Source organism: Arachis ipaensis, chromosome B10, assembly GCF_059453495.1.
Source record: "Arachis ipaensis isolate K30076 ecotype BB chromosome B10, ASM5945349v1, whole genome shotgun sequence".
In the NCBI taxonomy this organism is placed as follows: Eukaryota; Viridiplantae; Streptophyta; class Magnoliopsida; order Fabales; family Fabaceae; genus Arachis; species Arachis ipaensis.
This window is the reverse complement of record NC_142435.1, coordinates 148,472,968-148,496,068: the sequence shown is the minus strand read 5'-3', so window position 1 is coordinate 148,496,068 and position 23,101 is coordinate 148,472,968. Positions and strand designations below refer to the sequence as shown.

At 31.4% G+C, this 23,101-nt stretch overlaps 2 protein-coding genes across 2 annotated transcripts; one reads left to right on the top strand and one right to left on the bottom strand.

The window, feature by feature from the left end:
• Positions 1-466: 466 nt before the first annotated feature.
• Positions 467-4,848, bottom strand: LOC107621224 (protein NRT1/ PTR FAMILY 5.4-like). The gene is made up of 5 exons (XM_016323257.3): positions 4,690-4,848; positions 3,367-3,584; positions 2,453-2,695; positions 1,792-2,030; positions 467-1,340 (listed from the first exon to the last, which is right to left on the bottom strand). The coding sequence occupies exons 1-5, from the start codon at positions 4,814-4,816 to the stop codon at positions 506-508; spliced, it is 1,662 nt and encodes a 553-aa protein (XP_016178743.1). The 5' UTR covers positions 4,817-4,848; the 3' UTR covers positions 467-505.
• Positions 4,849-8,514: 3,666 nt separating this feature from the next.
• Positions 8,515-12,573, top strand: LOC107623371 (transglutaminase family protein). Its single transcript, XM_088486435.1, has 8 exons — positions 8,515-8,928; positions 9,469-9,753; positions 10,018-10,074; positions 10,168-10,377; positions 10,946-11,064; positions 11,148-11,245; positions 11,722-11,849; positions 12,133-12,573. Exons 1-8 carry the CDS (start codon positions 8,704-8,706, stop codon positions 12,292-12,294), a joined length of 1,284 nt encoding a protein of 427 aa, XP_088342561.1. The 5' UTR covers positions 8,515-8,703; the 3' UTR covers positions 12,295-12,573.
• The last annotated feature ends 10,528 nt before the right edge of the window (positions 12,574-23,101 follow it).

Sequence of the window (23,101 nt, the reverse complement as noted above, 5' to 3'; positions counted from 1 at the left end):
TTCCTCCAACAACTTGCTAAAGGCTAACCACTATGAGATAATTATACCTCCAATATCATGTTAAAATTTAACCATAAGGCAACTCGCTATCTAGTTAAATGTTAAATTGGACTAAAATGCACCAAATTAAGTTAACCATCCGAACAAGTTTTTTTTTGTTGTCTAAGAAAAAGTTAGAACAGGAAACCCGGTCCTAGAAATAAAAAAAAATTAACAAGACAGTATAACAAGGTCATGGTGGAGAGCATCGATCTCACAATTCCGACCAAGATTTCAACCACTCGGTGAATTCTGTCTCATTTGACGCTCCTCTCTTCGCTAACAAATTAGCTACAACATTAACCTCCTTTTTAATAAGATTGAATTGCATTTTAACAAGATTAACCACCCGAACAATTTAAAATACAAATTAGCAGAATAATTATGGACTAAAAAAAAATTACTTTCTTATTGCATTTTCCACAAACAAATCTTTTGTCAAGTTATATACATGCATCACCATAAGCTAATTTAGCTCATGAAACTTTTTATAAACAAAACCATTGGCAATCCTTAGATAAACACATAGGTTAAGAGCACCTAATCCAGCCAATAACCAATAATAGTAATCAAGATGTGCCTTATTCAAATTATTTCCTAACCATTTATAACCAATTCTTGAAGTGATTGCAATCACAACATCTATTATTGCATTTGCCACAAAACTCCCAACTCCAAAGAGGCTAACATATGCCGCTGCTCCCAAACTTCTTAGTCCCTCCGGCATCTGACTATAGAACAATTCTTGGAGTCCGACGACTGCGAGTGCGTCGGCAGTTCCAAGAATTGCGTATTGAGGTAACAACCACCAAATACTCAACGGTATAACCGATTTGGGATCGTCGACGAGATTATATTGTATAGCAATAGCTATCCTTTTGGCCTCTACGAGTGCTGAAACAACCATGTTAAGTATAGACAGAACCAGACCAACTCCAATCCTCTGTAATACCGTTATGCCGGACGGATGTTTTGTGAACTTTCTAGCAATCGGCACGAAAACACGGTCATAGATGGGAACACCACAAAGGATTACGATTCCTACAACACCTTGAAGTGATGCTGGAGGGATTTGAAACCCTATTTTTCCTATGGTACGGTTCAATGTGCTACCTTGTTTGATGAAAAATGTGCTCATTTGATTTTGGACAACAACGAACATCAAACAATTTAGCCATATGGGAATTAAACGAAGGACAAGCTTTACTTCTTCAACTTGTGTCATTGAGCTTAACCTCCATGGTTCTCTCGTGTTGTTTGTAACATCATGTTCATCCATCATCATTGCCTTGTCCAAAAATCTGTAATAAATTTCAGTAAAATTCTAAACCCAAATCTTAATTTCTTAATTCTAAACCCAAATCTTAATCCTAATCCTTAAAACTTCTAAAACATGAGGGTTAAAAAAAATAATTTCATAATAAAAAATTGATTAACGTTAACTAATTAAAAATTAGTTCTCTATACTTATTAATTGAGTAATTAATGATTACTTCTATGCATGTGTCAAGCAATATAATAATATAAAGAGTTTAACTTTGATACATTAATAATATAAAACATTCTATACCGTCATCTAATTACATCAGTTATTTTTTTTATGATCATTCATGCAGTCAATATAACAGAAAATTATTTTCACTGACTTGCCGTTATATAATTAGACGTACGTGTAAAATTATTTTACATTGAGAGTGTATTAAAATTAAATTCTAATATAAAATACAAAGAAAAACTAATAATAAAACACACCTGAGTTGATCTGTGTGTTCTATTTGGTCATGGTAGTGATCACCATAATAATAGACAGAAGTGTCATGTTTGAGGTTCCATTTGCGACATGAAGCAACAAGAACTTGGGCAATAGAAATAAAGGAACTCCCTTTTGGAGTTTCTTTTTTGTATCTTTTGATTCCAATAAAGAACACTGCTATTGCCACTGTCCACACTCCTGATGGCAATGCTAGTGCTGCTGCCCACCCAACATTTTCCTGTAATTATATATATGATGGTATTATTTTTAGGTGTATCCAAAAAAGTTGATAGAAAAAATTTAACTACATTAGATGTATATAAAGAATCTGTTACTAAATCAGTCACTAGTATAGAATATATATTAAAATACAAAATATGCATTAAAAATAAATTAAATAACTTATATATTTATATACAAATACATTATAATTAATTTAGTGATTGATTTTTTGTGTGCATGTCACAATTGTTTTTTAAGTTATGCATGTGTTTTGTTGTATACTGTGGAAATTATTTTATTGTAAAAAATATTATGTGATTAATATTTTTCTCTCATGTTTTTTTTGCATTCAAGTGAATACTAACGAATTCTTCATTTTTATCTACTAAAAATATTAGTTCTTTAACATTTTATATTTTAACAAATGAAATTAAATACCTGTATATAAACGACAAGAAAAACAGAGGAAGTGCATGCAAGAACAATGGCTAAGTACCACCAATTAAAGAAAGAGCTCTTAGCTTCTCTTTGGTCTTCCATGTTCCCATCAAACTGATCCGCCGCAAAAGTTTGGACGCAAGGCTTATGGCCTCCATCTCCCATTGCTAACACATAAAGTGATAAGAAGAAAAGCTTATCGTTCTTCAAAGACGACACTGAGATCATCATCAAAATCATGCCCTGCATGCATATAGACACTTTTAGGTCACAGTTTCTGAATGTGGCAACAAAAAAGTGTCGTGTAAAATCTAAAATTATAAAAGGTTATCTTCAAAACTGTGACTATATAGTCACAGTTTTAAAATAAATTGTGACTAAAAGCATTTTTTTATGGTTACGACAAAAAACCATAATTATAGAGGATTTTAGGTTACAGTTTTTAGATATGACAAAAAAAATCGTAACCTAAAGCTTGAAATGTTGTAGTGCATGCATGTCATCATCATAGTCCCAATTAGAGAGCAAGCAGTATCCAAATCTTATAGTCTCAAAGTAGCATACAATAAAAACAAAAGAATTCGCAGACCATCCATCTACTCGGTGACATAATGTTGCCGCCAATTTAAAGGGCTCTTGGCGTCAATTTTACTATCAAAATTATAGACGGACTTGCAAATCTAACGATAAAAATTCCTAGATTCCATGGTTCCGTGTCATTGTCAAAAAATCAATAATAATACCAACATAAATGATTCGACAGTAAATTCGACGGTTCTAAACATATTTCTAGTAGTGTACTAACCAAATTCAGGATTAATTGAAAACCAATAAGTAAACATATCATACATGTCATCATCATGTTTATGGATATATGTATATATGTTTTCTTAGTAAAATAATTAAAAAATTACCAAAAGATAAATGAAAGAGGATATGACAACAGTATTGAAGCGACCAAGATAGGAATCAGCAATGAATCCACCAAGCAATGGGAAGAGGGATGAAACACCAAGCCAAGTGTTCACATTCTTCGTTGCTTCGGTTATGGATTCATGAATCTCATTTGTTAGATATGTTATCAAATTTGATGACAACCCCGTAAAAGCAAATTGCTGTGCAAATTCCACACCTACAAAATAAACAAATAAGTAATTATATTATGGTAAATGCTGTGATGTCTAAAATGTAGTGCCTACTTATAAAAAAAATTAAAAATTAATATTTAATTTAAAATATATAAAAATAAATAATTTTTAAAAAATTAAAGTTTATTACAAAAAAATAAGTTAGATAAAATTTAGATAACAATTCATAGACATCGTAAAAATTGGCCTTATATTATAGCATAAAAGGAAAAGAAAAACAGAAGAAAGGAAAGAAAAAGTATAATTTGATAAAGATTTTATTTTTAAAATTTTTTTTTATTAAAATTGACTTTTAAAATAAAGATTTTAAAAATTATTGCAGTTATATATGTTTGACAATAAATTCATCACATTAAAAATGATGAAATATATAAAATATTTCAAATTAAATATTTTGTTAACAATTAAAAATATTTCATATTATATGAGAAATATCAAAAATAAATAAAACTATTACATTAATAATAATGAAATATATAAAAAAATTGAACTAAATATTTTTGTAATTACTTAAAATATTTTATATTATGTGATAAAATATATTAGAAATAATTAAAACTTAGTAAAATAATAATATATTTTATATTAATATTATTATTATCAATCAAATAATTATTACTAGTTTATGTATATAATTATAACAATATAATTATTGATACATATTTTGATCAAATGGACTAAAGTGTTTATTATTTTAATTTTGGAAGAAAAAAGTTTACATTTTATAAATATAAAGAAAAAAGTATTTTTTAAACATTTTTTGGGGCGTCTCTTTTTATTTAATTAATTACCTTTTTTTTTTAAGTTTTAGCTAGATAAACGTATGAATTTTGTTATTGAATTTCTTTCAAAGCATATAAAATTTTAAAAGCTTTTTTTTTAAAAAAAAAAGTATTTTTAACAAGCGTCCAAGATAACAAAATCCATGATCTATTGATACAAATTACTTCACTTAAAATTTTTTTATAAAAAAAAGTTTAAACTATTCAATAATTATGATGTAATAATTCTTATGAAGAAAGAAATTTACAAAAACAAAGCCAATTAAACAGAGACAGATTATGAATAATGAAGTGATGATGAGCTCACAGATGATGAAGATGGCAGCATGCCAACCACCCTTGATGGTGTTGGTGTGGTGCTGGCCATGGCGGATGAGTCCCTTTCTTATCTCTCTCTCACTCTCACTGCTGCTTGAGCTTTTTATTAGTGCCATAATAACTGCTAATCAACTTTACTAATTAACTTATCAATATATATGCTGGGAATTGAAGACAAGTAATTAGATATGATTCTGATTCAGCAAGCTTATATATAAAAAAATATTATATGTACATTAAAATCAGTTATTATAAATTTGTGTATAAATATATATTATTTAATTTATTTTTAATATATTTAATATTTTAATATATATTTTATATTTTTACGATTATATTTTTTGTGGTTGTTTTATTTACGTTTTTTTTTTACAATTTTGTTTGCATTTTTTTCTGATTGTATTTCTTTTCGAGTAATTTCGTTTGCACTTTCTTCTGACAATTTCGCTTGTATTCGTTTTAGTTTATTCAGTTTTTTTTCTTTTTTTTGTTATTTTAAATAAATTTTAAACTCAAGTTATCACTTAAGTTGAAAAGAAAATGTTAGAATATATTAGGATTAATTAATTTTTATTAAAATTATTTAGCATATCTGAATATTTATTATAGAATATTACGTCTTTATTATTTCAATTATCTTAACATATATAAATACTCTCTTATATTGTATTACTTTATGTAATTTGAATACACATAGATTTTTTTTATTGTTTGACTTTTCTAACATAATGTATATTTAATATTTTAATTTTAATATATATATTTTACATTATTGACTGAATTTAATATAAATTTAATATACATTTAATATCATTATATATATAATGGTATCTATTATAAATTAAAGTTACCCAAATTTGGAAGTATGCATGCACGAGAATTGAGAAGATAGAGAGAGATTGGTCAAAATCCTTTAAATAACTTAAAAAGATCTTTGGAATTTTTTGGGCAGGTTCAAAAGTATGTAGTATGCATGTATACTGCCACCTAAAGAAACATAATCTTGGTACGTATGCAAGTAAAAACTAAAAAGTGTTACTTTTAATTTGAAAGATGATCTAATTGTTTCAGAAAATTATCATAATGTCTAATAATGTGCTTGTTTAGGGGACTTTTTCTCTTTTTTTTTTTAAAGAAAAATATTTTAAATGATTTTTTTAAAAGAGATATTTTTAAAACACAAAAGTTGTTTATGTTTATTGTTTAGACTTTAGACGCACAGTATTAAAAGATCTTATTTTACTTTTGAACATCTTTTTATGTTATAAAAACATTTTTTTTAGCGGATGAAAATTATAAATTTATGAAAAAAATTTGTTTAATTTTTTTAGTAATTTTATTTTTATTACAAATATCTTTTAAATATATATAAAAAATTAAAAAGATATTTTTAAATAACTATAACCAAATAAATTCTATAATCATTTTAATGTCTTTTACAATGCCATGTGTGATGCGTGCCTATAATTTTTCTATAAAGTTAAAATTCTACCCTATTTTATTTTCTCTCCCCAAAATTAAACTAAGCATACTTTCGATGGCAAAAGTTATATTAACACATAAAAAGATAATTTATTTTTTTAATGAAAAGATTTATTTGGCTCATGAACTAGATTAAATAATGATTGAATGATTTTTTTGGTCCATATGGAATTATTCATTAATATTTTAATATTTTTATCTTATATTTGTAAAATTTTTCTTGTGGTTTTTGGTTAAAAAAATAAGATAAATTAGCGTACAACCTTATAATTTTATGACGCACCTATCAATTAACTTGACATGAATATCTGGGCTTTACATTAGGTTTGAGATTATATTATGATAAGGAACCAGGATAAACGAGAAACAAAAGAGAATAATTAAAAAAAAAAAAAAAAAAAAACTCTACCTTCAACCTAATCTTTTGGATATAATATCCACGTTAATATAGAATAATATAGTACAACTTTTTTTTTTGGGATAAGTACGATTTTGGTCCCTAAAATTTTGTGCTAGAATCGAAATCGTCCCTCTTGTAATTTTAGATTTAAAATCGTCCTTGATATTTTTTTTCGTCCTTAATTTTAGTCATTCTTAATAAATTGGTCTTTTTTGTTAATTAAAGTCTGTTGATGGTCTTTGGTACTAATTTTTCCAAAAATAACACACATGTACTGCACCAAAACTATCAGCGAAGTCCTAATTATGAGAATGGGGCCCATTTAATTTATGGCCCAATTATATGGCCTGTTTCGAAAGGCTGAACTGTACTGGGAAAGGCTACCAAGCAGAAGACCCAACTTAGAGAGTAAGAGTGATGGTCAGTGAGTGTAATAGACCAAAACCGAAGGGGAAAAAAAGAGAGCATGGCACCTAGTTGCAAGTTGTTGAAAAAGAGAGTGAAAATTTGATAGTTTGTGAGTTGTGAGCCACTTGCATTGGGCATCTCCCTCATTGATAGATAATTTACAAGTTTCATCCCCTTTCGGCTATCCAACAAAGCGTTTAGTACAAAGGAATTAAGTAGATATTATTAGTGGGCGGCCATGTGTACTAGTGCCAAATATACTTGAAAAATAGTTTCTAGCGGCACTCTATTATATAGATAGAAGTGATATAGAGAGAAAATAAATTTCTTTTATAGTTATTTTTTATTATTTTATTGTTATTCAAAATGTGAGTCCTACTTTTTTCAATCTCTCTTTCATCCCATAAAAAAAAATCTATAAACTTACATCTTTACTATATAATTCACCTAGTTTCTATCTACTATATTGCGTATGACAAAAAAAAAAAGATATTATTAAGAGGAAAGTGCCAATACAAATCGTTCGTTCACACTATAGAGTAAAGAGTAGAGTCCCAAACCACCACTTATCCAGCGCTGCTTGCATGCATTTCATCTATTTCATTCATATCTATCTACACATAATATCTTCAGATCCTGACGAAGTGAGGCGGGACATGCTTGCTTCAATAACTATCAACGCATGTCCCTAATAAAACCGTTCTTCAAAATTATCTTCAAGTCTATTTTTGGGTTTAAATAGTAAAAGAATAAGTATAAATGTATAATTATTTTAAATTTTAAATTTTTTGTTGAAAAATATTGAACTTAATTTCCATGTATTGACAATCTAAAATAATTTTATATAAGTATTTAATTACGGAAAAATATGAGGAGCCAATGGAATATTTGTACAATGTGTACAATGGAGATTTAGGGAGTATTAGAGATATAACCATTAGTGTTACCTTTTTTATCAGCTAAAGTTTTTGGGATGAGTGGTTTCATGACATGGTATTAGAGCGCTAGATCCAACAGGTCAAGAGTTTGATCCTTGGTGTGAAGTCCCGGAATCCTTTTTTTTTTTTTTTGTCTCTAAACAAGGAAAGAAACAAAGCAAAAACTATCCTAAATCCGAACGGATGATTAGTTGGAAATCAACATCACATAACATGATTAGAGTTACTCTTGACACCATATTTAGCCATCCAATCGGCAGCTCTATTTGCTTCTCGGGATACCCATTCAATATGAACAAGCCAAGGACGAGATAAAAGCTCCTGAATCTTGTGAACCAAATCTGTTACTTCAGATAAATACCCACTTGTAAGCTCATGCATGATAGGCAGAATGTCAAGGCAATCCGTTTCACATATAATATCCCTCAAACCGCAATTCCAAGCTAAAACCAGCCCCCTCCAAACAGCAAATAATTCACATCTGATTATAGACCAAGAGAAAATACTTAGCCCGAGATCCAACCTTCTTTAGAATAATTAATTTTTAAATTTATTATTTAAAATAAAGAAAGAAAATTATGAATGAATGGTTATGTTAGTTATTATAAGAAGCTAACTAACTACTCATTTCTGAAACTGAAAATATCTTCGTAACGATTTTTGTGAGCTGAATTGATTGATATTATTATTATTATCTTCTTCTTCAGAAATCTAAAGAAGTGAAGAATCAATATCAATTTATCTGATTTGTGTGAGTAATATTAGTTGAAGAAGTATGAGTTCGTTGACTCCAGCACCTTCTTCTCTTTCCAGAACCTCCTTCCTCGCAATTCCCTCTGCTTTCTCCAAATTCCAATTATGCCCTCTCCCTTCATTCCCTTCTTCTTCTTCTCGCGTTCTGTGTCGCGGTGGATCGAGCCTGCAACACGTTGCCACCGACTTCAAGCTCGTTTTGCACGATGCTCTTGATGCTTCTGGAATCGACACCACTCATGCCAGGGTATATTCATCTCTTCATTCTTCTTCTCAATCTACACGATTGTTTTCATTTTTCTTTTTCTTTTTTAATTTATTTTACGATCATTTATGCGATATTTGTAGAAAATTGTTATTTATGCTGAACTGAAATCTTGTTAACAATTAATGTTACCTATATTGAAAAATTTTAGTAGTTGTTATGTATTTTTAATGCAATATATATTTTAGAAATTTAATTAACAAAATATTAAGATTAAGATTGTGGAGTTTTGGGATTTTCAATGTCAAATTCTAACTAGAATCGTTGATGGTTAGTTTCTTAGTTTTTTGGTGTTTAGTTTCATGATTGGAAATGATTATAAAAGCTTGCACTTATGTTGCTTGACAATTAAGTTATATGGCACTTGGTATCTGTATTTTAAATTGAGAAAAGAAGATTGAAGCAATGATTGGTCATAGCCTGAAGGATTGAACTGTCTGGTTTAGTTTAGTTTTTAAAACATTGACATCAAGTTTCAAACACACAATAATTTCATCAGTTTCATTGTTGATGTATGAGCAGGAAGCCAGGGAGGAGTTCTGCTCACAAATTCGGAGATTCACCGAGATTGAGAAGGAAACTAGCATTTGCATTAACAGGAGTGTTGATTTGGGAAGAACGGCTCTCTATATCGCCGCGGAGGATGATTCTCTCGTATCACATTCATCAGTTCCCCTTCCTGTGGATGCTTTCATTTCAAGATTAGATGATCTTTCAATGGACTATTGTCCTCACTACAAACCTGAATATGATTCATCTCCTGAGAAGTTCTTAGAGAGCATAGAGAGATTTCTATATGTTCACAAGGTATGTACTTTGGTTCCATATTGTAAGCTTTTGCTTGATTCATTACAGGGAGAGTTTCTTAGTGCTTTACAAAAGCATAAATTGATGTTTCAACCAGATCAGCATGGTTTGGCCAGTTTGATTCTCACAAATATCACTTGATGAACAGAACATGTAACTATAAAATTGAATTTTCAACTATAACAGTCTGTAATATGCTTATGGATTAGACTCTGCATTTTTCCTTTATGGCATTTCTTTAGCTGACTCACTTTATTGTTGAAGGGTTTCAGCAGAGCCAATGAAAATCTGTTGGAGTTACGGCCACTATATCTCCACTCAGTATGATATATATCCCTCTTATTTACAAGTTGTTACTGAAGAGAAAACCTGTTGCTGCTTGATCATTTGATAGATGTGATTTGTTTTGGGCAGGTTTTGACTCACCGTTCAGGATCAGCTCTGATGCTGTCACTCATATACTCAGAAATTATGAAAATGCTTCGTCTGTGGGGCCTTTTATATTTTGATGCCGAAATTTTCTTCCCTCATGATGCTCTTTCCCTTCCCAATGGCTATCATAAGCAGAAAAGCAAGGAATCAGACCAAGTTCACATTATGACCTCTGGAAACTTGTTAGTCAAGGTATTTTCTTTTTTTTTTTTTTTGTTACTTGCTCTCATGTAACTTACACTTCACTCTATATTTCCTCTGCAAACAAATAATGGGAAATATAAAATGTTTAAATTTTCTCTATTATGAAAATTGGCACAATGTTGATGTGTGCGCGCCTCTAAGTCAAAATCCACGCTAGAGGTGTAGAGTTCGCCCATCTCTCATTTGCATTATGAATTTCATTACGCCTTTTGGTTCATTGATTGGAGAATTGGGAATGACTGCATACCTCTGACCCACGTCATACTCAACAATGATGGAAAACTTGTGTAAAAGGCATCCTTTATGTAAATAACTTCAGCATATGTAAACTCATGAAGCTTCTTTTCACACCCTGCCATTTGAAGTCTATTACTTTTCGGTTAATTTTGATGCGGTGATTTAATGTTTTCTGCCATCCTAGTTTGGATATCTGTTGATGTAGTTCTCGTAGCCAATTTCTAACGTTAGACATGTATGTTAGCCTATATGTGCAGATCTTAAGTAATGTGAAGCGTGATGGTCATAATAAGGCACTTATGTTAGCCTTTCTGTGCAGATCTTAAATAATCTCAAGCATGCATTCTGGCCTTTCCAGCATGATAGTAACAAGAGTTTATTCTTAAGGGCAGCACGTGCTGCTAACTGTGTCGACAGATCGGATTTTGTTGGAGAAAGGTACCTCATATTATGATATTTCTAACTGTTTTTGTTTCTTGCATATCATTTTAAGTACTAATTGGAAAGTCTGTCAACTGCAGTGGATCTCAAATTGCATCAGCTAAGGCTGCTCAACATAGGCTGGATCGAGGTGTTTGGACCAGCGTGCGATTTGGGGACATGAGGCGTTCATTGTCTGGTATGCATTTGATGCAGTTTCTCTCTATTGTTCTGCAAAATTAGCAGAAAAAATTGAAACAAATTAAGTAAAATCTTCAATTACCAATATAATGAAGATTTTAATAAAAGAATTCATTCTCCAAATAGGTGATTAGAATAGGACAGGGCAGGTGCGGGTGCTTTCCTAATCAAACATAACAGATGAAAGTGAAAATAGGAAAACCAATCAATTCCTCTGGTTTGAGTTCACTTGCACAAATTTATCTTCCCATGGTCCTAAGATGTGGCTGTGTGGTGTGACCAATTTTGTGGCTGTTGTTAACTGCTGGTTGATGTAGTTTTTTGCCATTGCTGCAACACATTTAAAACCTTGCTTGGACAATATTTCTCTGCATTTTCTCTAGTTTATTTTACTTAGGGAGGAACAATAAATTATCCTGGATGAAATTTTTGAATAATTTGATTTAACACCAATCATTTTCCCCATTCTTTCAGCATGCGAACGCCTTATCCTCGTGAATAATAATGATGCGAACGAGTTCAGAGATTACAGCATTCTTCTCTATCACTGTGGTTTATATGAGCAATCACTGCAATACCTGAACAAGTACCAGGAATTGAAGGTACTATTAGCAATAATATGCAATGCGCAAATAACTTCTTAAGTAGACGCTGACAAATTTAATTCAAGAAAGAAAAGATAAAGAAGTTTTGACAAAATGCCCCAAAAGTTTAGGCCGAAACAGGAGACTTTGGGGCATTTTATCAAATACTATGTGGTTTGTGGCGACCACAGGTGAACTTTTTGAGGGTTAAAATGTCAGTTTCATCATCTTTGGAGGCTTAAAGTGATAGTTTAGTTTATTCTAACTGAACAAGGTTTGCACCATTCCAACTTTTTTGCAGAACTTGCAAGCTGAAGTGAATTCATCGGACCCTCTTAGCAGTCTCGAAGACGATGCGGCGGATAAACTGATGATGCGCTTGAACCTCATCATGATGGAACAAGGTTGGAGTCAGCCACATTACGCCAGAAACTTCCTTGGTAATAGCTCTGAACCATGGTAGCTAGTTCCTCATCCAACTCAGACAGCATCATAGAAGAAATGGCAACAAATTTTGCTGTTAATCTTCTGCAAACACCAACATAAAAGCGCCGTCGGCCCGTCGCAACTCTTGAAATTAACAAAATTTTCCAAGAAATCAGGAGACACTATCATAATGTAATATGAGAGTAACAACCTTGTAATTAAAATGATCATATACTTTTGACTCACCTATTTCGCTTGTAAAAGTAAAACTTAATGTATATAGACAAATAATATAAACAGGGTATGATTTAATGCATATTATATATTGAAGGTGAATCTATATGCGTAGCAGATCCTCTCATATTTCTTGTTTCTGTTTCAATCTCTATAATCAAACTCAATGTGGAGACTGAAACATGATAGAAAAATATGATAGAATAACATAAGAGGATCCAAGAAATTGAAAGTGATGTCTGGATTATTTGTTAAAATTGGACAAATTATTAAAGAAACACACTTGAAAACTCAACTAGAATTTATGGAAATACTATACAGACAATAGTAATCCAAGCTTCTATGACAATAATATAGATATTATAAAATGCACAGTTTATTCAATCAACACCTATAGCATTATCTAATTCATGTAATCAACTTGTATGTAGTGAGATAAATAAATCAGCATTTTGTTATATAAGTATCATATAGGTAGCGTTTGGTGGAGAGATAGAGACGGAAAAACTGAGACTGAGAGACAGAAACTAAGAGACAGGGATTGAAATAAATCTCAGTATTCTGTTTGGTGCAAAATGAGAGACAGGAATTAAAACAAGAATGAAACTCTAATTTAATTTGCACGAAAGGTAAAATTGGAATTAATTAATTGAAATGAAAGTATTTTAGGTATAAAATGTTATTAAAGTTTCAATCTCTATCTCTAAAAATTTCAGTCCCCTGTGTCCCTACTTTTTGGAGGTACTGAAATTTTAGAGACAGAGACAGAAATTTTAGTACCAGTCTCTGAACTAACAAACACAATACTGAGTCTCAGTCTCCCAGTCTCTGTCTCAGTACCTCAAAACAAACGCTACCATAGGGATGGCAAAAACCCGCACTTAGCGGGGATTATCTGCGACTGAAAACGGAAAGGTTAACAGGGACTCGCAAAATCTTTACGAGGATGGAGATCCATCCCGTCGAATAAATGGAGCCGAAGGTGAAAACTGAGGTATCTGTTCCATAGGGATTCGCAAAATTTCCGTGTAAGAGAATTTACTTAAATGCCCTTTTATATATATATATATATATATATATATATATATATATATATATATATATATATTATGTAAATAATCTTAATTTATTTTATTTTAATTTGTATTTTAAAAAGTCTATGTGTATGTTATTATATTAAATTCGTATTTGAATTGTATTTGATTTGATATATTTAATTGACTTATATTAGATTTTATTAAGGTTGTATTAATTTTTTATTAAATTTTTTTAAAATTTAATATCCGTGGTTGCTTCCCCTGCAGGAAGAAATAAATAAAGACCCATGACTAAAATAGAGCTAGAACCGAGGACATTTTACTAAATGGAGACAGAAACGAAAAAAGAATCATCAATTATCATCCCTAAATTCACATATGTGCTGCAATTAAGTATATTTAGGATATTATAGAATCAAGTGTAATTAGGATATCATATTTTTACATTGAGAAGTAATTCTACTTTATTTTGTCCAAACAAAAAATTTAACTATTCTTTAAAGGAATCGTTTATGGTAAGAAAAGTAGAGTTTTTTTTTTTTTTAAAGATAGGAGACTCGAACCTGCAACCTTTTAATTGAGTATAAAAAAGTTATACTATTTAAACTATAACTCATTAGCAAAAAAAATATAGAAGTTGATTCTTAAAGGTTCTGTTTAGAATATGCTAAAATTATAGTTGTCGTTCATGTCGTTCATAGGAATGGTGAGTGAATTCTCTTAATTTGTTTTTTCAAGTATTTGGTAAGGTATGATCTCTTATTAAGTATTATTTAATATCTTCTCTTATATTTTTTTTATTCTATTAAAAAAATATAAAATAAAAATCACACTTTACCAAACAATCTAACAAAAAAATGAAATGATCCATTTTGAGTTAATATTCAATTTGGTCCATGAATTTATATGCGAGTCTCAATTTAATATCTGAAATTTCAATTGCTTCTATTTAGTCCCCAAAGTTTATAAGCGTACCTCATATTAGTCCCTGAGATAATTTTTAGTATAAAAACGTTAATGAAGCATTGCTATAGACTAGTTAAAACTTGTAATTTTTTTTTTAGTTTTGGCATTTAAATAGTTCAAAAAGGACATCGTATCACTTATTTTATTAGGTAAAATTTTAATAAACACCATTTATGATGTTGTTTTTGGATTATTTGAGTGTCAAAACTAAAAGGACATCATTTTACAAAATTTAGTGTATCATCCGACTGTTCACGACAGTGTTCCGTTAATGTTTGTACGTTAAAAATTGTTTCAAGAACTAACATGAATTATATTCACAAAATTCATGGACTAAATAAAGACAATTAAAACTTTATAGACTAAATTAAAACTTGCATACAAATTTAGGAATCAAATTGAGATTTATCTCATCCATTTTTCGTTGGAGTGCTATTTAGTAGGTATACCCCAAAACTTTTGATAATCTGTTTAGGGACCCCATGTGATTAAGTAAATCAAGGATGACATGGCCGCTGATAACAGGAAACCACGTTCGAAAAGAGTGCTATTATGTGGGCTTGAAATAACTTGTTGGGCCGATGTTAGGCATGAATAGTTTTGTTGAGAGGCCCATGAAGTGTTAAGTTCATCCCCGTAATTGTAGTATTGTACGAAGAAACTGGACCGGTGATAAAATTGGAGAGAATCGGAGGGAGGGGGGTTGGGGTGCGTTTGTGGATTTCTCTTTGCTGGGCCTAGGGCCCTCTCTCATAGGAAAAAAAAAAGACAAGTGTTCCTACTTTATGGCAGACCCTTAAATGGAGTTTAGATCCGCAACGAATTAGTTTTTAACCGGTTGAGTTGGGAAATACCGTTTAGGTAAACAAAAAAATAATAATAATTAATATTTTTTTAAGTTTTATTATTTACCTTGGTTAGACTTGGTTTATTAATAACAACCATATTAATTTATAATTAGATAATCTTCTGAAATTTTTATTTATTGTTATTCAAGCATAAATTTATTGGTAAACATACTCCTATGGGTCTATAACCACAAGCCAAAAAATTAAGAGAATAATAATAATATTATTATGAGGTAAAGAAAGCCTAATTATGCCACATCATTGTCAGTCCGGTTGGCCAAACAAAAAAGAGGGGAAACTTTTATGCATTGGAATGACTAATTAGGTACCAAAGCTAGTGTTTGATAGACCCAATAGGGGGGCTATTTTTCATTCTAATAAGCCAAATCTATATACAGAGGAATAGGGATAGGGTCAGGTTTAGATTAGGGTTAGGCTGTGATCTTGACCTACATACACTCTCTCTCACACTTCATAGATTATAGTCTGGTCCACGTACCCTACATATATACCCACTATTTCCATTATTTTTTATTTTTTATTTTTTATTTCAGTGAAATATAAAGCTATGTTTGATTAGAGAAAAAAATTAAGTGAATTTTTATTTTTTTAAAATGTGTTTAGATAGAAAAAAAATTATAAAAAAATAATTTTATTTTTGTATTATAAAATATATTGAAAAAATTGAAGGAATAATATTAAAAATAAAAAAAAAATCATTTTTTTTTTATTTTGAAAAAAAATTAGTGAATTTTATCAATTTTTTATTTTTTTTTTCTTTTCTTCTTTTTTTTTTTTATTTTCCCTACAAACAAACATAGTGTTAGTGTGTTAGATAACCTAAAGTGATGATCACCTAAGAAGTCCTATGTCCCCCAATTTAATAACATGAGAGAATGGCACCGTTTATCCACCACCAAAATCTTATTAGTACTTTCTTGTTTTATTTATCCATGATGTTTCGGATTTTCATAGGAATTCATCATGATCATTGTTTGTGCTTGTTTTATCTGATGGACTGATGCTTCAAATTATTTTTTAATCCACTATGTTCAATGTGATTATCAATAATTTTTTAGTCAATCTGCCATTATTATCTTTTTTTTATTTTATAACTTTTGATATTTTTATTTTATATATAAGTGGAGTGGTAATACTATAATTTTAGTCATGAGCATTTTAATGTGCTCCAACACAATTTAAAAAATTTGACATTTTATTCACGGTTGAATAATTTTTTCTGTAAGTCTAATAAAATTAGAGAAGTATAATCAATTTACATCTCTGTCATCTATAAATAATATAATTTTTTATATATTATTTCTAATAGATTGTCTAATATTCAATTTCAATTGATTAAATTAACGAAAAGAAAAGAACGAAAAAAGTAAGAATGTTTACGTAATTAACTAATTATAACGTATGGGAGGAAAAGGTTCGGAAAGTGGCATTAAGGAATAAGGAAGAATAAGAAAAAAATTATTTATTTTTTTAATAATTATATTAAATATACACTAAAATTAATTATTAAAATCAATTATCAGTATAAAATATATATTAAAATATAAAATATATATTAAAAATAAATTAAATTATATGTATATTTTTACGTAAATATATGATAATTAATTTTGATGACTAATTTTAATATTCAAATATTATTTTTGTTTTTCGAAACTTTAAGTAATATTTGCAATAATAATAAGAAGCTTAATTAGATGTATACAAGTGTATTATTAAAATTTGCACCGCAAGAATCTTCAATAGGATACTACCCATCCCACCATGCCTCTAGTTCATAATTAATTAGTTAAATGTACAGATATGTAGTTTCAAGGAGGGCATGGAAAAAAGCTTCAAAAGAAAAAAACTATCATCGAATATTTTACTCATAATTGCCGAAACAAAATGAGTTCCTTATGAGGAACTTCTTTCCCTTAAAAGGAGGAATTTTTTTTTTTTTTTGCCTCTCTGTATTGATTTTTCTTCGATTTGCAACAAAACAGAAAGCCATTATGACTTATGAGGCTTCGGCAGAAACTATGGGTGTGCATGGATCGGGTAAAACTGGGTTTGATATGACCTAAATCCGACCCGAAATATATATCGGATCTATTTATTAAATCCGAATTCGGTCTTAAACCCGATGAAACCTATACACTTTTGGGCCACGATTATACCGGGTGAAAACCGGGTCGTTAACACTACATTACCTTCATACCTTCTAATAAGCTAGTATGTAAAAATATCCAAATTTCTAAAACTCCAACCATTATTTGACATGGTAAAATTCACTTAGAAAAATATAACAAGAACCAAGTCTTCTCTAAAATTAAAGCATAACCATAATCAATATTAATATTGTCTAATAACACCAAATATTTAAATCAATATAAATAATACAATATTATACATTAGTCTAAAATTTTATGTATTTTAAACATAAAACATTAACTTATAGTCTTATAATAACTAATAACACAAAATATTAAGGTTTACAATACTTAAATTCCACATAAGAATAGTCATCATCCATCATTAATAACACAAAATATTAATTGTGTATGATGACCGGGCCACCAGGCCGACTTCGGGTGACCCGAGCTATAGCCCAGACCCAATCCGAAATAATGATCGGGTCTATTTTTGAGACCCTTATCCGACCCTAAACTCAGTAAAATCACACCAAAATAATCTCTAAAATGTTCAAAACCGAACCGAATCTTTAAATCGGGTCGGGCCATGCACACCTTGGCGGAAACGAATCCATACAAAAACGCGCAAGAAAACGCCTAGGCCTTCACCTTTATTTTTGCTAAGATTAATTAAATTATTCATTTTGTATGTATAAAAACTTACCCACTTTGAAACCAAGATCACAATTTATTTTTAATAATCAGGATCTAAATGTAATAAGCAGTTTCCATGATTTTGTCTTTTTAATTAAAGTCACTTTTAAGATTGTGTTTGTTTGGTAAAATTTGAATTAAATGAGATATTGAAATTGAGTTTTGTATTTAGTAATAAATTTTTGGACACAAAATTCATTTGGTTAGTACTTTTAAAAAATAGAAACAAATAAAACTGAAATTTCTAAAAATAAAAATTAAAATTTTAATAATATTTTTTTAAAATATTTTTATTTTAACTTTTTTATTCTAAATTTATTTCTCAATTTTTATATTTATTTTAAACCAAACTTCATATTAAAATATAATTTAATCTAATATATTTTAGGTAAAAAATAATACAAAAATTTAATTTCTTTTATCTCTTAATTTCTATTTCTCAGTCTTAATATTCCTTTTAAATGTAACATAGGATAACAATTTCAAGATCGAATCCCCTAACATGCTACGTAAAAATTGTCTAAATAAATTCAGCTTATTCGTCCTTTTCTTTTTTATCCCACAATGAACAGATTTTACTGCATGATTACATTGCTTTATGAAAAACAATAATGTATGCTTATCTTTTTTTTTACATTTTATAAATTAAGTAAAATTGATATTTATTATTATTACATTGAAAATAACTGATTTTTTTATTAAATAATAACAGGACATATATTATTACCTTCGTAATTAATAAAATTATTATTTGAATAATATTATACATCTAAATTTTTTTTCTTAACTAAACTTAATTAAATTGGTCTAACTATTAGGCATTATGTATCAGCTAGCAAATTAATTAAGTTAAATTAGTCGGTTAGTTTTAGTTAATTAATTGAACCACACCCTATATATATACACTTGTTGTATGACTTTACAATTTGACATATTATTCAAAAATTATAATCATTTTTCACATTATCCTGTGTTCATCTAACATGGTATCAGAAGATATTCTCTCTCTCTTCTAACACCTTTCGCAATTTTTTTTCCATCTCCATCTTCATTTCTTTTGAGATTTCATTCCTGGTTCTTCTCCCTTGTTCTCGTTAGAAGCAAGCAATTCCGATCACAAGCTCTGAGAAGTTGTCCAGAATTGTTTTTTGTCTTTAACGATCCATGGGGAACTCAGTCTCTTCATCTGTCTCTTCCACGATTCCAAATCCATTTTTTCTCTCTTTCTCTGATCAACCTGGTTTGATACTCGTCACTCAACAACTTAATGAAGACAATTACCATTCATGGAGTCGTGCAATGCAAAAGGCTCTCAATGCCAAGTTAAAACTTGGTTTCATCACCGGCTCGATCCTGCAACCAGATCCGGACGCTGAGCCAGAGAAATTTGAGAATTGGCAATGCGTCAACGACATGGTAAGCACGTGGATCCTCAATTCAATTTCCAAAGAGATTGCTATATCTTTAGTTTACACAGATTCCGCTCAAGAACTGGAATGACCTCAAAGATCGCTTTCAACATGACAATGGCCCACGTGTGTTCGAGTTGAAGCGCGAATTAATGAATCTTCGTCAAGAAGCGCTGTCAATTTCTCAATACTTCACCAAGATTAAAGTTCTTTGGGAAGAATTGAACTCATATCGACCTGTCCAGTGTAACTGCGGAGATGCTCGTACCATGCAAGAGTTCCTCCAAGCTGAGTATGTGCACTGTTTCTTGATGGGATTAGATGAATCCTACTCTTAACTTCGTGGCCAGATCCTTCTCATGGATCCTCTACCTGCAATTAACAAGGTTTTATCCTTGGTGTCTCAAGAAGAAAAGCATCGGGCTATCGGGGCTTCCTCTCAAACCCAGGTAGCTTTCTTTACCAGAAACCCATAACCTCCTCAGACTCAAGGCAGAGGTAGGGGTTCAATGCGAAAAGATAAACCCCTTTGCTCTCATTGTGGCATCTATGGCCATTTAGTGGATAAATGTTACAAAATTCATGGATTCCCACCGAACTATAAAAAAAAGGAAGAGGAGTGAAACACTCTGTCCATCATGTTTCAACACCTCAGAATCAAGATCAAGATAGCAATTCAGCTACACAGCTTTCTCCTACATAGATCCAGCAACTCCTTAGTTTGTTGAATAATCCGAATATTCAAGAGATTCTGTCAAATACCTCTACAGAGATCAAGACCCCATCAGGTATTGTTCTCAACACCTCAATGTCAAGGTCAAATTTATTAAAAAATTCTTGGATCTTAGACAGTGGAGCAACCATTCACATTGCATGTGATCTGTCACTTTTCTCTTCAATTCACACTTCTAGAAAATTTTCTGTTTCTTTACCAATCGGTGAACATTTCTTTGCAAATTTTATAGGGACAGTTATTCTAAACCAGCACATTTCTCTCCATAATGTTCTATATGTACCAGCCTTTTGTGTAAATTTACTGTCAGTTTCTACTTTCTTATCCAATACTGCTCTCACTGTAACTATTGGCTCAACATACTTTACTATTCAGGACAACTCCACATCGAAAAGGATTGGGAAGGGTGATTTGCATCAAGGACTATACATCCTAAAGGCATCATCCCCAACCAATTGCTCAAAGCCGCTGACATCACCAAATCTTTCAAGTTCCGATTCTAATCTTGTTTCAATAAATTTTTGCAACTCATAATTGTGGCACACTCGCTTAGGTCATGTTTCATCTAAAATTCTGCATCATTTAGATAATACTCTTCATTTACAAAATAAAGCTGATTGCAGTGGTTGTGAGATATGTCCACTTGCAAAATTTCAAAAACTTCCCTTTGATTCCCACAATAATTTGTCTTCAAATTTCTTTGACCTTGTTCATTGTGATGTATGAGGACCTTACCAAGTTCCAACTTATAATAGAAAGAGACTTTTCTTGACTATTGTTGATGATGCCATGAGATTTTGTTGGATTTATCTACTGACTAATAAATCAGATGCTGCAACCTGTTTAAAGAATTTCTATTCCTTAATAGAAACTCAGTTTAGCATCAAGATTAAGTGTTTTAGGTCGGACAACGCAAAAGAACTTGCACTCACAGATTTCTTGCAACAAAAGAGAGCTTTCCACCGGTTTTCTTATCCATACAGACCACAGCTAGAACGAAAACACCAACATCTTTTTATTGTGGCTCGAGCTCTCTACTTTGAAGCAAAACTGTCCGTGTCTTTTTGGGGAGAGTGCATCACCACTGCTGCCTTTCTCATAAATAGAACCTCAAGTCCCTTACTAAATCTGAAGTCTCCATTCGAACTACTTTTCAACAAAGCTCCCAACTATGATGGTTTAAGAAATTTTGGTTGTTTAGCTTATGCAGCAACTAATTCGAGTTCCAGAACCAAGTTCTGTCCCAAGGCAGTTCCATCAGTCTTTCTTGGCTATCCCTTGGATACAAGGGTTACAAACGATACAACATTGAGACCAAACAGTTTTTTGTCTCCAGAGATGTGATTTTCCATGAACATGTCATGCCCTACAGCAATTCCCCACACCTCCAAATCCATAAAGACTTATTTGCAGATTTTGTCTTACCTACCCTAGCACAAGACCTTACACCCAAAGATTCCTCTCCAATTCCAATTCCTACCCAACCTTCTGTAGCACCAACTAATAATTCCAACATTCCTTCAACCTCACCCCTGCCCCGAAAATCCTCCAGAACCCATCACCCTCCACCATACCTCACTGACTATGTATGCCTTACCAACACGCCTTACCCTATTTCCAACTACATCAGCAACCGTAGACTAAGTTCAAATTATCACCATTTCCTTGCCCAAGCTAATGCCATATCCGAACCACAATTCTACCATCAGGCAGTGCACTTTCCTGAATGGAGACGAGCTATGCAAGATGAATTAGATGCACTGCGGCCAACAACACCTGGGAACTGCTACCCCTACCTGAGGGTAAACGTGCAATTGGTTGTCGCTGGATTTACAAGGCTAAAATGAAATTTGATGGCTCTCTTGAGAGGTACAAGGCACGGTTGGTTGCAAAGGGGTATACCCAACAAGCTGGGTGGATTTTAGAGATACTTTCAACCCCGTGGCAAAAATAACAACAGTAAGAGTCTTACTTACCTTGCTGCTGTAAAGAATTGGAGCATCCTTCAATTAGACATTAACAATGCCTTCCTCAATGGGGAATTGAATGAGGAAGTGTATATGGACTTGCCTCTCGACCATCCACAACGCAATCAAGGTTTGGTCTGTAAACTAACTAGGTCCTTCTACGGTTAAAGACAGGCTTCAAGACAATGGTTTACGAAATTTTGTACAACCCTAACTGACCACGGCTTCAGGCAATGTAAACAAGACTACTCCCTTTTTTCTGTTGGTAGTGGTGATTCAACTACATTCTTGATTGTGTATGTTGACGATATCATCATAGTTGGGCCAACACAAGCATCCGTGAATGTTGTAAATGACAGTGTTCAAGCTATCTTCAAGTTAAAGATCTTGGGTGACCTCAAATTTTTCTTGGGTTTGGAGTTGGCGAGATCGCAGCACGGTATCTCTTTATGCCAACGAAAATATACTCTTTCTCTTCTGGAAGATACGGGTTATGTCAATTGTAAACCCGCAAACATACCCATAGAAGCTAACCTCGAGCTTCGAGCTGCAGAGGGTGAGCCAGTACCAGACCCATCTGCCTATCGCAGACTTGTTGGGAGGTTAATGTACCTCACTATATCCAGACCGGACATCACTTTCGCTGTTGTAAAACTTGCACAGTACATGTCTGATCCAAGAATGCCACTTTTAAATGATGTTCATCACGTCTTGTGCTAGTTGAAAGCATCCCCTGGGCAAGGGATTCTTTTCTCAGCAAATTCGAAGTCCAACATCTCATTATATGCTGACGCTGATTGG

Coding starts and splice junctions, on each gene's coding strand:
- LOC107621224 (XM_016323257.3), bottom strand. CDS start 4,816: ATGGCACTAATAAAAAGCTCAAGCAGCAGTGAGAGTGAGAGAGAGATA. Junction 2,696..3,366: donor CCTCTTTCATTTATCTTTTG/GTAATTTTTTAA, acceptor ATATGCATGCAG/GGCATGATTTTGATGATGAT. Junction 1,341..1,791: donor GAACACACAGATCAACTCAG/GTGTGTTTTATT, acceptor AATTTATTACAG/ATTTTTGGACAAGGCAATGA.
- LOC107623371 (XM_088486435.1), top strand. CDS start 8,704: ATGAGTTCGTTGACTCCAGCACCTTCTTCTCTTTCCAGAACCTCCTTC. Junction 8,929..9,468: donor TCGACACCACTCATGCCAGG/GTATATTCATCT, acceptor ATGTATGAGCAG/GAAGCCAGGGAGGAGTTCTG. Junction 11,065..11,147: donor TCGGATTTTGTTGGAGAAAG/GTACCTCATATT, acceptor TGTCAACTGCAG/TGGATCTCAAATTGCATCAG.